Here is a 13,479-nt window from a genome sequence, read left to right as displayed (position 1 = left end):
ATCCTGCCATCCTACCACAGAAACCATACCGAATGATAGAGAAGACAGTAAATTCCTGCAGCTCCCTCAATTTTGAGCTTTTTCTAACAACCTCCCAAACAAATGTTATGCTCCTCTTGATCATGGCCGTCTTCATTATGTTCCCTTCCTTCATCATGTTGATACATTTTGATGATTAATATCTTTCTTTCGCCATAAAAGTAGTACTATTTATTCTAAATCGATAGATTAAAAAAATCAATAATCACATTTGTTCCCCTGAATTCCATCTGATATTTTAATAGTTTAATATCGGGTATCTGATATTCCAAAATATCACGTGCACGCATGATGGCCAGGGTTTGAGGAGTGTACATAGACCAACAAAATGAAAGGATGAAATCAAAAACAAAAAGACAAAAGGCAATTTTCTAGTTCACATGCTCTCTCCTCGGGCTTCCGTAGTGAGTGAAAGCGGAGCAGAGAGACCTGCCGGAGAGAGGAAGAGGAGCATCTCTCCCTCCATCCTTCCTTCGCTTTCTTTTTTATTACCTTGCCCCCCCCCCCGCCCCCCCAAAAAAACACAAAACAAACACCACCGAATGACGGCAAAACCATGAGGACCTCGCCTCTCTACTCGCCTCCTTTTCGCTTGAACGACGTCGACGCGGCGGATACGGTTGACGCTAGCTAAACAACACGGTGCTTTTTAAAAATTTATTTAATTTCCACATATTTCACCCCAACCCCTCATTTTTCCATAATCAGCGAGTACATATCCGTCTCTATTGGGTGGAGAATTGACTTCTGAATAATAATAAGAAATTATTTTTATTATTTCTTTCATTCTCTAATACGATGTGCCGCAAAGAAGACAAAAAGATGCAAGTGTCTGCCTGACAAAATCAAGGTAAGCATCCCTGCGCTCCCTTGGTCACCCCCACCCCCCACGCGTGCGTTTTATCTACCTTAATTTTTCCATCTTTTTTGGGTGGTGCTAAATCTTTTGTTGTTTGCACTGTGTTTTTTTCCACCCGCCATGCTAGGCTCGCTCCCCTGCACAACACAGCTGTCTCCCAGTTTTTCAAAAGTCCACTCTGAAGCTCTCCCATCATTTTATATCACGCAATACAGTATTTGTTTCAATTGGGGCATGTGTGAGGTAGGGGGTTACTGTATCATGACTTGTCCGGGGGTCTGTTTTGTGGTAGTCCAGCCAGCTTGTTTCTCATCCAGATGATGTTGGGGGGGCGGGGGGGGGGGGGGGGGGGGGCATGCATGTGGAGGTCTTCCTCACGATGAAGCTTAACCTAAGCAGGCAGTTCAGCACAGGCTGGGGAGAGAGGATGTTGATCCAGTCCGACGCTTCTCTCATTTCTGAAACACTATCTCTTCAAAAGAGGGACCGCAGCGGTGCTGTAAGTCACTGAACTATTGGATGCGCATAAAATAATATTAAGTAGCACAGTTGAAATATTACGTGGGTTACTTCCAAGTTGATGTTTCTGTGTTGGAAACGAAGCAGTTTGGCACCATAGAAAGTGATGTACTTCCCGGTGAGACACTTTCTCCGTCAACTCTTTGAATTATTTCCAGTTGTTGTGTTTATTTCCATTCCGCAGAATGGTGTGATTGTGGTTTCCTGGCAAGAGGGATGATCAGGTTTGTTATACACAGTGTGTAAGAGGGTGGTGATTCTGAATAACTGACAAAAGGAGGAGGCGCATGTGCTTGCCGTGTGCATTTTGGTGACTGCGTGGATTATTTGGAGATGGAAATTGTCAAGCGTGTTATATGGACAAGTTACTTTGTCGATTACTTGTGGAACAAATTTAATTGCTACTATGCACCATTACGTTTCATACAAGTATAAAGAGCCTGAGATAAACTCAAAGTACTTCTTACTAGTTGAAGCATCACTGGTAGTCGTTTAATCATGTTGCATTGCAGCATAGATTGTTGGGACTTGAATCAGTTTCAGTACAACGTGAGCTGCCGGGGTTTGGCCTATGAACCTCGGCGCTCTTGTGTGTGGTGAGGCGAGACGAGGCAATATCGGCGCTCACGGGCGGGCAACGCCTGCGTTATCGCTCATCAGATAGCGGCGAGGCGCTCGTGCCGTCGGGGAGGTTTAATTACAGACGGAAGGTCACTGCTTCAGCGCTCTGAAACATTGATGCCTGATAGACGAAGTTGATTGGAGTCAGCGCCCGCCTCTCGGGATGCTGATACAAAGAAGAACACACAATTAGCTGAGTGCATGTGATGCCTCAGAAACGATTCGATGGACGTTTTTTTTTCTTTATCTGACTCCAGTGGACCACACAGTTCTCTTTAAGCCTTCACTTCAATATGCAACGGTGTATTTTGCTACTTTTTGTGGATTAATTTGGTTCTCTTTCTGTTTATTTTTATTGTGCAAGGTGTTGGTTACCATGAATATAATTGTTGAGAGGAGCTATGGCATGAGTTACATAACGTGTACATTGTACATGCGCTTGTCCACCCGGCATGCCAAGGGCTTTTTGGACTCAGGGGTGTTATATTCATTTTTGTCGCGGGCCACGTTGTAGTTCCGGTTTCCCTTGGAGTACAGTTATGAATTTTGGGAAACCGTAGAAATGTTTTCTCACCTGCACATATTACATACACAGCGCACAACAAATTGATGGTTAACTAGTTTTAAAATCAGAAGTCAAGAATAATGACTGTTATTGTGGATTACGTATGACAATTTGAAATGTTGGTTCAGACTTTAGCAAGCATCATGGAACTTGACATGCTTGATTTGCTTTCGCGGGCCACATAAGATGATGTGGCGGGCCAGATCTGGCCCCCAGGCCTTGAATTTGACACCTGTGCTGTAGAGAGTCGTCTGCCTAAGCCATCAGTGAGGGCTCTTGCAAGCGCTAGCTAGCGACTTGACGGGTGGCAGTCTGAGTGACACAAAAGTGAAACTTGGGCCAGGTATGGCTATTAATCTCGAAGAAAGTAAACTATAAAAAAAACACTAAGAAGAAAAATTTCGGATGGAGAAGCGGCAGCCAAAATGCGCCAGCATGCTCTTTCAGCCTTGTAGCCTCCTAGCTATACATTTCCTTTTTAAATTTTTTTTTATTTTTAAGTGTTCCTTGCATTTACTGTACTATTCAGCACAACACCACTTGGGTTGTTTTTACACTCGAGTGGCTAAACAGCTTTTTCAAACATGAGCCGTCCAGCCCAAGAGCGTACAGGACAAAGGCTGATCAAATGGACAGTCATGGAGCGTACAAATGGACCGCAGTGGCCTGAAGCCCGAAAGGCCATAAAGACGCTCATAGTTTAAATGGAGCCGCAGCCAGAGTGTTCGTCTTTCTCCACTCTTGCGAGCCACCATCCTCCTCCACTTCCGACAAAGCTCTTCATTTACTACTTTGCTCCGCTGCCAAATGAGCGCCTGGATCAAGAGGCAAAGACTTCCCGTCGGTGCCAGTCCGGGCTCCAGACGGCATGTTTTGCGTGACAGAGCGACTGTCTCAATAAACCGTTAACATTTTCATGCTGTCGTTTTGGAGGTTGAACTCTGATTGGGAAGACTTTTGGGGAATCTGAGATTTCTATCAATCTTGGGAGACTTTTGCGAATCTTTGAAGGCAAAGGAGTGAAGTTCCTGACTATATTTTTCAACACCTGTTTAAGTGTAACTCAAATTCATCGGATTTGAGGGGATTTTGAGCCTGTAATCAATTTTATGAGCAACTCTTGTGATTTTTTTTGACTTTGTGGGCATTCACTACTTGAGCAAATCTGCAAAATTTGAAAAGTTCTAGCAATGAAGTTCTCTTTGAGTCCAGAAGTGTCCAGTTCTCAAAAATTTCAGTTGAACTCCGATTTGTACGACTTTGTTTTTTTTTTTTTTTTTTTTAAACAAACTTCTGCAAATCTCGTGAGACTTCATCATTCAGCTAATATTGTGAGACTTCAACATAGCTTGAAAGGGTTGATCAGTGAAGTCCTGTTCGACGTCAAATGAATATTTTTCACGGTCTATCGAACACTTGCTTTGTACGACTTCAGGAACATCAAAGATGTCGTAAAATCTCCAACAAATCTCGCAAAATTTCCTCAAGTTTTAGAAGGCTCATCTATGCCACCTGATCGGTGAGGTTTTTTTTTTTCTTTCCAGAATGTTCAATTGGACTCCACTTTGCGCAACGTTAAGTCATTTGTGACTTCAGCAGTTGTTGTCAGGCCAGCCAATCTTGGGAGACTTGAGCAAATCTTGAAGTGAACAGTCAGCGTAGTTCTGTGCGACTTTCGAGGCCCATTTTTCTCAAAGGTCATTTGAACAACTTGCGGCTCTCGTCGTGCGATGATGTGCAACAAGGAGCTGGGTGAAGAGGAGCCGTCGAATGCCTTTCCAACAGACGCCATCTCCTTTCAGGACGTAAGACCGCTGAGAGGCAATTTAAGTGTTGTGCTCCAAGAGCCCTGTTATGTTTTTTTTTTCTCTCTTAAGTTCAGTTTCCCGCTTTATTTGGCTCTCTTCATCTCTGCGCTTCTGCTTTCTGCCACCCCCCCCCTTTTTTTTGCCTTTGTAGTTACAGTAACACAGAACACAGAAACAGGCCAGTAACATTTTTTTCCAAGTTTTTTTTAATTGTCTGGAAAAAAAGAAACCTGACACCTAATCATTCTGACCTGTCAATCAAAATATGAAAAAAAACACCTACGAGCGAAGGACCAGTCAGAAATGTTTACATATAGATAAATACAATAACAAAAAAAGTCTATTCATTTCTGTAAAAATGTTTTTATGATGGCACCAATTTTCTCAAATGTAATCATTTTAGTAAATGCACTTTACTAGTGAAAATGTTAAATTTTCTGTGTGTATTCAAAAAAATTTCAGTGTGGATCAGCTCCAAATGATAGGATACATACTGCAAACAATAACAGTGATCATCATCATCAAATTAGAAATATATGTGTGTTAACATAGATTATTTATTTACATATTGTCAATTTTTATAGCATTTTGTGGAAATGTTGAAATGCTGTTTCATTTTAAAAATTATATTATTTGACTCGATAAATATATTGCTATTATTATTCTTAATACAAAAAAATATGACATCATTTATGAGAAATTGCGCTACGCCCATGCTTTCACAACTCCCATATGGTGGAAACAGGAGTTCAGAACATTCGCAGAGATTCTCCAGTACCATTTATACGACAACGTATTAGGGTCACCTATAGAGAGGAATAAAAATAAGATAAAATGTAAAGTTTTCTCTGACGATGTGACACAAGTAGGCCGTTGTACGTTTAAACTACCGCACTGTAAATTTTCCCAATAGTCAACCGGGAAAATGTAGTTGGTGTCCATCCCACAGTTTCGTACTTCCAATACAGCTCATGTTGCTGTCCTTTGCTTACTTTTGGTGTTGTCTGGCGTTGTCTCTGACATTTTGTCGCGGGCACACAAGGGATTCAGGAATGTGCGCGGTAAACCGGGGACCCTGGCCCTCTCCTTGCTTTAATGAACAGCGAAAGGTCAGTGTGTGGCCAGGCGTCTAATTCGCACACCACGTCTCAAACCCGCTCGCTTGGTATAAAAAGAATGACGGCCACGTCATTATTCTTAAGTCGCACGCTGGTTGTGACGGTGTTTACGTAACGGACGGTTCGTTTGGGTTGACGGAATCTGTGCAGAAAATAAATACGGTAAACCCCCCGCAGCCATTTAGTATCCGCGCCGCGCGTGGTAATTTTTAGCTGTGATCTCAAAATGCATTGACATACTTGACGTCAATTATATTACAGCCTGAATGAAGCGCTGCAATCCTGTAGCATTTTTTTTTCCTGACCGACAAATGATTTCTTCTCAAACACGAGACCCACTTACTTCAAAATTACGTCGCTTTCTATACACCCCCACTCTTCACAGAGAGAGAGAGAAAGAGAGAAACTGTAGCTAGCTAGCTAGCAGCTAGCTAGCTAGATAGATACTGTATCTGCATTTTGTATGGAATGTCATCCATTCGTCCCATCATAGTGTTGTGTACTTTTGACGAACTCCCACTCAAGAATTGTCCCGTATGAGCCCCAACTGGAAGCGTGTATCCTGGACAGTTTGGGGGTGGGGGGGCAAGTGTTCATGATTTTGCGGATTCACCATAGAACTGAAAGTGACATTTGTTGTGGCCCGAATATCGGGTTTGCTCATCGACACAAAATTGAATGACCGTGTCCATCATAAAATGGACACTCAAGGAACGGTGGTCTTGAGTAACCATGCGCCAAATTAAACAGGAAGTCGCCCATTTTGGATTGAGTGAGCTATTTCATCATATCCAGGGCTAAGGGGGAGTGGCGGTTTTAATCGCGTGACACACCAAATTGTTATTTAAAGTCGTTAAACACTTTTTGTCGATGAACAGCGAAATGCTGCGTCACCGTGTTTGCTTTGAACTCTGGGCTCCACCTGTTGACCCGAAACTGCAGATTATTGGGTTTATTTTCATTACAGTTTCCTGAAAGGATTCAGGACCGAAACAATTTTGAGCTGGCAACCTTCCATTGCTTCCGTCTGTCCCTTTTTTTTTTTTTTTGGGCTTGGGGGGAGTTGAACTTGCCTCCAGCAAGATGTGCTCCAGACGATCAAGTGTAGCCTGGCTGATACATTTTTGATGAGTAGCAACTCGAGGTGGGGGAGGAAGAGGGAGGGATCTGCATGTGGTTAAATGTTTTCCCGATGCAATTTTCTTACGATAACGTCTCCTCCTCAAGCTCCAGTTATGAGCCATAAATCTTAAAAATGTTTTTTTTTTTCCCACATTCACATTGTTCCCGCTCGGTTAAGACAAAATGCCATCTTCCACATGAGTTGAGGACATACAATAAGCCCGAGGGCTGTGCTGAAAGCATCTGCCACACACACACACACACACACACACACACACACACACACACACACACACACACACACACAGAAAGACAATCCAGGCGTTTTTTTCGCACAATTTTGCCAATTCCCGACCAAAGACGTCAGATGCTCGACTATCTGATGTCTTCTAAGATTGTCCTATAAGATTAGCTTTCGGTCTGTGGTGTGTTAAGAGTGGATTTGTTCCGATAATGTCCAAAACAAGTCGGTCCGACCATCTTCAATATTTCATGTGCTCAATATTTATGACCAAATATTGTTTTTATTGAGGCCCGCCGTCACAATACGTGTACCAGAGCACGTATTGTGACTTTCCAGATAAAAATCTTTATTTTGTTTCCCCAGCATATGTTTAACCAACATGATGAATTATGCACCGGCACAAATCGGCAGTCTGTCCACTGCTATGTCTGCAGCCCAATTAAAATTTCAAAAGATACAGATGTTTTACAGGTGCTGCGAGTTTTATGGTGGCTCCACACTGGAAATAGGCTCTGGTTTCCTGGCAGAGAGTGTCGGTGACATTGCTTTACTGTGGAAGGAAGACTTATTTGGTCAATTGGCTTCACTTCGACAGTCTATAATGCTTTTCTTCCTCTCAAGGATGTGTGTGTGCAATGTTTTGTGTTTTGGTTGTTTTGTTGAGCTATGTCTTCGACAAATTTGCAAGAAAACATATTGAGTTTCCTTTATAGGCGTTCCGTTCGAGGGTTTCATGCTGCCAATTCCGGTACCAATCATCCATGAGTGAAATCCTCCCAAACCGACTCGAATACCGATCACATGGATTACCTGCACATTTTTTTCAATTGTAGAGCTGCTCACGAAGAATGATGCAGATGAAACTTGTCAGTGATCACACTCGTACCAAGTGCTATAGTGGTGATCTATGCTAACGCTGCAGCTCTGCTTACCTTTTGGAAGAGCAATCTCCGGTCATCCAATAAGAAAGGATGGATCTCCTAAGTAATGGTTGGAGAAGCTCTGTGTAGTCGTGGGGTTATGTAAATTAGCCCCACTGTTGCATCACAAGATTCACAAGGGCTCACTCGCAGTTGAGATTTATTGGCAAGCCATTAAACAAGTCAATTTTACATCACCGGTATGGCTTGCATGCTTACATATATGTAGATAATTCATGAGTAGGTCGACATAGACTGTGAATGTGAAATAATTAATAGGATGTGTCCTTCCAGCTCTTTACTTGTTCATTTTTATATTTTTACTAGTGATCACATTTGTGTGTGCGTGTGTGTGTGTATGTGCGTGAAGACTTGGGTTAAAATATCGCAGCTGCGCGTGAGCCATCTATTACATTTATGTGACAAGAGCAGAAACGATGAGGAGAACCGCATGAAACATTTTCCTTCCGACGATCCTTCAGCTTGAATTAAACTCTCCAATTTAGAGCCTTGACCCGAGCGACTGCACTCGACTGATTTGATTCGCGCGCACGGGCCTCCACGCACACATACACGCTCCGTAGATACACGCTCCATCACGTAAGCCTTTTCGCCTTCCGAGAGCCGCCGCGCCTCTTCTTAGACATAACATTGCACTTAGGTTTTAGAGAATATGCGTCGTCGAGAGTTGCCGTCGCAACGGTGTCAGCGGCAACGTCGCGGCAGGCGCCCTGCCGAGTTATTTAAATGTAAATACCGCAGCTGCATATAGGGAGATAAAGTTGAACACTTAAGAGGCCATCTTTTTTCCTACACTTCATCATGACTGTGCATCGTTAAAAAAAAAAGAAAAAAGAAAAGGCACTTTGGCTTCACATTGGCTCAATCATGGTTAAACACATGATCTAATGTGGCTAATGCATTTATAGGGCACTTATTTTGGGATATATAGTGGGAGCCAATTCAAGAGCTGCCCGGATGACCCCCACCATTTGCGGGGGGAAAGGGACGAATAGCAAAAATTTGTCTTGAATTCATTGCCGTTGCATTGCATTTGAAATAGGGGGAGGGGCTTATGGGGGTGTTTTGAATAAATACCCCACTTTCTTCAGAAAAATACTGATCAGCATCCAATATAGATTTTTAAGCAAATGGGAGGTCATGGGGAAGAAAATCCCTAAAATAAGAAAAGGAAAAAAAATGTAAATGTTGAAAAAATACTGGGGAAAAAAATCTAATATGCAAATCGCGGGTGCTGACCGTTGCATTGATTATTTCACATTTAGTGTTCTTTTACGATATTATTTCAACCCTGTGTAGTTCGTTATTTGCATGTTGTTGTTGTTTTTTTTTCTTTTTTTTTCAATGTAAAATGTAACTGCATATTGAACTTTTTTTTTTAATCAACCCATTCCTTATGGAAGGATTTTAGCTGACACGCAAAAAAAATGTGCGCAGTCTGGCGAAAAGATCAATTCTTATTGATTCAATCTAAATAGATCAAATATTGAAAATTAAATATTCAAGAAGCGGGACCCCTCGCAAGCAAGATGTTGCATCTTCAGCGGTTTAACCCACGTTAATGAAGAATTTTTCACAAGAAAAAAAAAGCAATGGCTTCATATTTATTTGTGAGTTTTGTCCTGGCCCGGTTATGCTCACCGAATAGCAAAATAGCATTTTTCTTTTGAGAAAACACAACAAAAACAATTTAAAAAAAAAGGAGTCGAGTTGCCCTGATTCAACCGTGCTACATTGTTATGACACAGACATAAAGAGGAAACACATTTTTAACAGCACGTTGTTATGTATATATATATATTTATTTTTAATTCACATTTTTACAGTCAGCGATGCTAACTACGTTGCACCTCTCTTAATTGGTTAAGCGCAGTATCCAAATGGTGGGAACATATTAATGTCCAACATTATTGTGTTTGACATTGCCTCAAGGTTAAGATCCAGATGGATGTATTAACTTGGAGATTAATTTAAAAACATATGAAGGGACTTAAAAAAAAAAAGAAGGATCTTTTGTTCTGTGAAGGATAATTTGACTCACGGGCATTTCACTATAAATTCCGCCCTTGTCTCTACCATTAAGCCCCTCGAAGATTAAGTTGAACAAAACACCAGGGTTAGGTGAGCTAAGATCTTTTTTTTTTTTTGGGTGGGTTCCAAGATAATAGCTCAAAGCCCACAAAGAGAAAAGCCGAGCCCGAGACTCAAGCCCAGAACCTCAGAAGTGCAAGGCAGACGTACTAGAAATCTATATACAGCATATCTATAAATAGAAGTGATTTCAGATTTGGGTTTTTACCTGCGCTTCCTTTTTCTTACAGCCGCAACAGAGAGTTAATATAAGTCAAAATAATTCTCTCCTTGCGATTCTCCGCTGACCATTTTCTGAGTTTTGTACAAGCATTGTAATACAACTCTTGCGGGAAACAAAGCGAAATGCTAACTACTACAAGGGGCCGGGGGAAAAAAAACAAAACACATCACTGCGTTTTCTATCTTCAATTGTCCCTTCGGAATGTAAATGACTGAGAAATATTCAGTCACATTTGCGAACGAAACGGGTGACTGTGTTTTGGGCTTTTTTCTTTTTTGCATCTCTAACCCCTCTTCTATGTGATAAATGATGACACAAAGGGGCTTCTTCATCACGAGGACCTCTGGCGAAGCCGCTTTCACTGTCGTACATTTAATGACCTCATTCCTTTGCTCCTCGACCAAGTTTTTAATGACGACGTTTCTCCCGCTGCGAGACAAACAACGCAGCAGTGCAGAGTTCGGAATAAGAAACAAGCTTGTTTTTTTGTTTTTTTTATTTTACCTTACACGTCAACAACTGCGGGGATACCATTGTTCTCAAGATTCTTGTTTTGTCAAAGAGGAATCACTTCCACTGACCTTTTTTTCTCTGCTAGATGGCTTGCTGAAAGAGTAATGAATGGGCAGTCGAAGACACTTTGTGAAGATGGGGCTTTATGTGGAGCAAATTAGATTCTGGATGTGGAGGAGGACACTTAGGAAAGGGTCTTTCAGGGATTTTTAATTGCTTTTACCCAAATACAAGCACCGATATTAATTAATCCGGTATAAAACGGGTCCAGTCTTTTAACAGGAGTGTGCTATGAGAGCCCTAAATGTGAGACAAATGGTCAATTGTGAACAACGCCCATCGCGTTTCGCGTTCACTTGGACGCCAAAAATTATTTGCGGTTCTCTTCGCAAAATACGAAATGCCTGCAGCTGACATAAAATAACGGGGGGTGGTTGTGTTGTCACATTATGGATAATGTTGGACTTGATAAAACGGCATCGCCTTGCCTTGATATTCATCCATCGATCCATTTTCTGGTCCGCTTTATCCTCACGAGGCTCACACTGACACCCAGGGACTATTCAGAGTGTTCAATCAGCCTGCCATGCATGTTTTTGGAATGTGGGAGGAAACCGGAGTACCCGGACACGCAGGCCCGGGGAGAACATGCAAACTACACACAGGGAGGCCGCAGCTAGCCTGCCTTGGTATTCTTCCAGTTTATTGGTAACTACTGTTTCTGAAATGGACACTTCAAAAGCATGGGTTGCGTCACTATGCCACAAACAGGAAGTGGTCGCAAAACGCATTCACCCACAAACGACAGCACAAATGTCAAAAAAGTGTCTTATTTTATCTGCGGTGTGTTTGTGATATTGTAAGTAGTGAAATCGAGCGATTGGTTGCAAAGGGAAACAAATACTCAAAGTGGAGTGGATCAGCGTTTAAGCATCTGGCTGGACTCTACTTCCTGAGAACCACCATATCTGCGACTGTTGCTTGATGTTTGGGTATACCGGAGGTTGCAGTACTGTAATGTTATGCTACGCAGCCGCCACTTTGCTGCGCTTGGAGCATTTTCCTGCTCTTTTTCCAAGTAAATACAGGATTTGATTTGCATTCAAAAGCAAGTGAGATTGTCTTTCAGTGTGATTTGACGTCATTGTACTTTTTTTCCCCCCCTTAGGTGCCTGAGACCACCATTCAGGAGGTCCATGTCACCAAGATCCCAGACGGCATCCGTCACGAACAGGATGACTTTGTGTCGGGACCCTGCGACGATGTTTTGATTCATCTGATTGGCCGCCCGCCGGCTGACGTTGGAGCATGAGCACATATCACATTGCCTTAGATCTGAGCTAACGCTCATTATCATTATCTGAGCGCTCTCCGGGTTGAAGTCCGTCTAGGATCAATTCTGATGACGTTTTAGCTTCCATCGGTACCAAAATGGAAGCTCGAAATATCATTGGAGCCCCTCCGTCCCTCCCAGAGAGCCCATGACCAATGCAGAGAGAACAGTTGGTGGTGAACTGCATGCGCTTTAGTGTTTTACTACATTGGGATATCGACTACGAGGCTGTTGCGATGAGCGCATGATTGCAGCCGCGCCACGCCATCTTCGTCGTGGCCGGCGGTCGCCCGCCGCTCGTCGTCCTCGGCCATGACCCGGCTGATGTTGGGCCGAACTCTGGAGCGCATCTGCAAGGGCGTCCTGTTCCTCTGCCTGCTCCACTTCCTCATCATGATGATCCTCTACTTCGACGTCTACTCGCAGCGCTTCGACCTGTTCAGCCGCTTCAACAACGGGCGCAACGGCTCCCGGAACAATGGCAGCGGACATCATTTTTACTTTTACAACATCTCCAGGCTCAACGCCACTGCGGCTAGTTACCTGGCCACGGGTGAGCAGGTGGGGCCCACCGTTCAGCCCCTTTCCAATCGGACGCCTGCGCCCAAGCCCCTGCCGCCATGTCCTGAAACCCCGCCTGGTTTGGGTGAGTCAACCTCCCTGCCGAGTGTGTGTGTGTGTGTGTGTGTGTGTGTATTGCTGTCCCTCTGACCGCTAGGCCTCCCAAAAAAAGCAAAATGTCAAGTATGAAATAAAATGAAGCTTTTCCTGTTCCATTTAAAAAGGTATTCATATATCTTGGTCACTAGTTGGTCACTATGTGACCTCTAATTTGTTAAAAAAAAATTAAGAAAAACGATATTTGTGCCCCAGTTCCCACTTGCCCTTTTGTAGCCTCTTCCAATTGGGCAAAGTCTGGAGTTAGTACAAAGTATATTTGTCCCACGCAATCTTAAAAAAAACTTTGAAGTATTCAGGCAGAGATTTATTAATATTTTCTGCACATATAAAGAGTTGATGAGAGTTCTGAACAGGCAAGACGAAACCTTGATTTCTTCTCTGTTGTAAGCTGCCATGGATTTTTATTCCGTTTATTTTTTTTTTATTTTAGAACTATACAAGCCCCACCAGTCTTTTACCAATTAGCAGCAGAGCAAGTGTACTTTTTCTGTCCGGCCCGCATCATAAAATGGATTTAATATCAAGCACAGTGCTGTTTCAGTCTCACAGCGAGACCTCACAGCAGCATCGATGCTTGCCAAAAACATTGTTTTCATTGATGATAGCAGGCTTCATGTGAAATTTAAAAAAAAAAGGTTTGATTTTGTTTACTGCAGATTTAACTGGTTTTCTTTCATATTCGACTTCAAACTCAAAATCAAATCAAAAGAAGCCAGCCGAGTGTTTTCCGTGAGGAGCCCGTTTTTTATTGTGTGTGTTTTTTGTAAGCGGCGCGCATCAGACAACCAGTGGGGGGACCGTG

General features: G+C 42.7%; 1 protein-coding gene across 2 annotated transcripts in view; it reads left to right on the top strand.

Moving 5' to 3' along the window:
* The first annotated feature begins 431 nt into the window (after nt 1-431).
* Nucleotides 432-13,479, top strand: part of b4galt2 (UDP-Gal:betaGlcNAc beta 1,4- galactosyltransferase, polypeptide 2) — a 59,400-nt gene continuing 46,352 nt past the window's right edge. The window contains exons 1-2 of one of the 2 annotated variants that reach the window (XM_052087150.1): nt 432-889; nt 11,832-12,642. In XM_052087150.1, the coding sequence (XP_051943110.1) occupies nt 12,309-12,642 (334 nt within the window). In that variant the 5' untranslated portion in view covers nt 432-889; nt 11,832-12,308. Of the gene's footprint in view, nt 890-1,270; nt 1,398-11,831; nt 12,643-13,479 lie in introns of those variants that run through there. The other variant, XM_052087151.1, reaches the window with a different exon arrangement.

This window comes from Hippocampus zosterae, chromosome 15 (assembly GCF_025434085.1).
Source record: "Hippocampus zosterae strain Florida chromosome 15, ASM2543408v3, whole genome shotgun sequence".
Classification (NCBI taxonomy): Eukaryota; Metazoa; Chordata; class Actinopteri; order Syngnathiformes; family Syngnathidae; genus Hippocampus; species Hippocampus zosterae.
The sequence above is the reverse complement of the archived record's forward strand: the minus strand, read 5'-3'. Positions and strand labels throughout refer to the sequence as shown.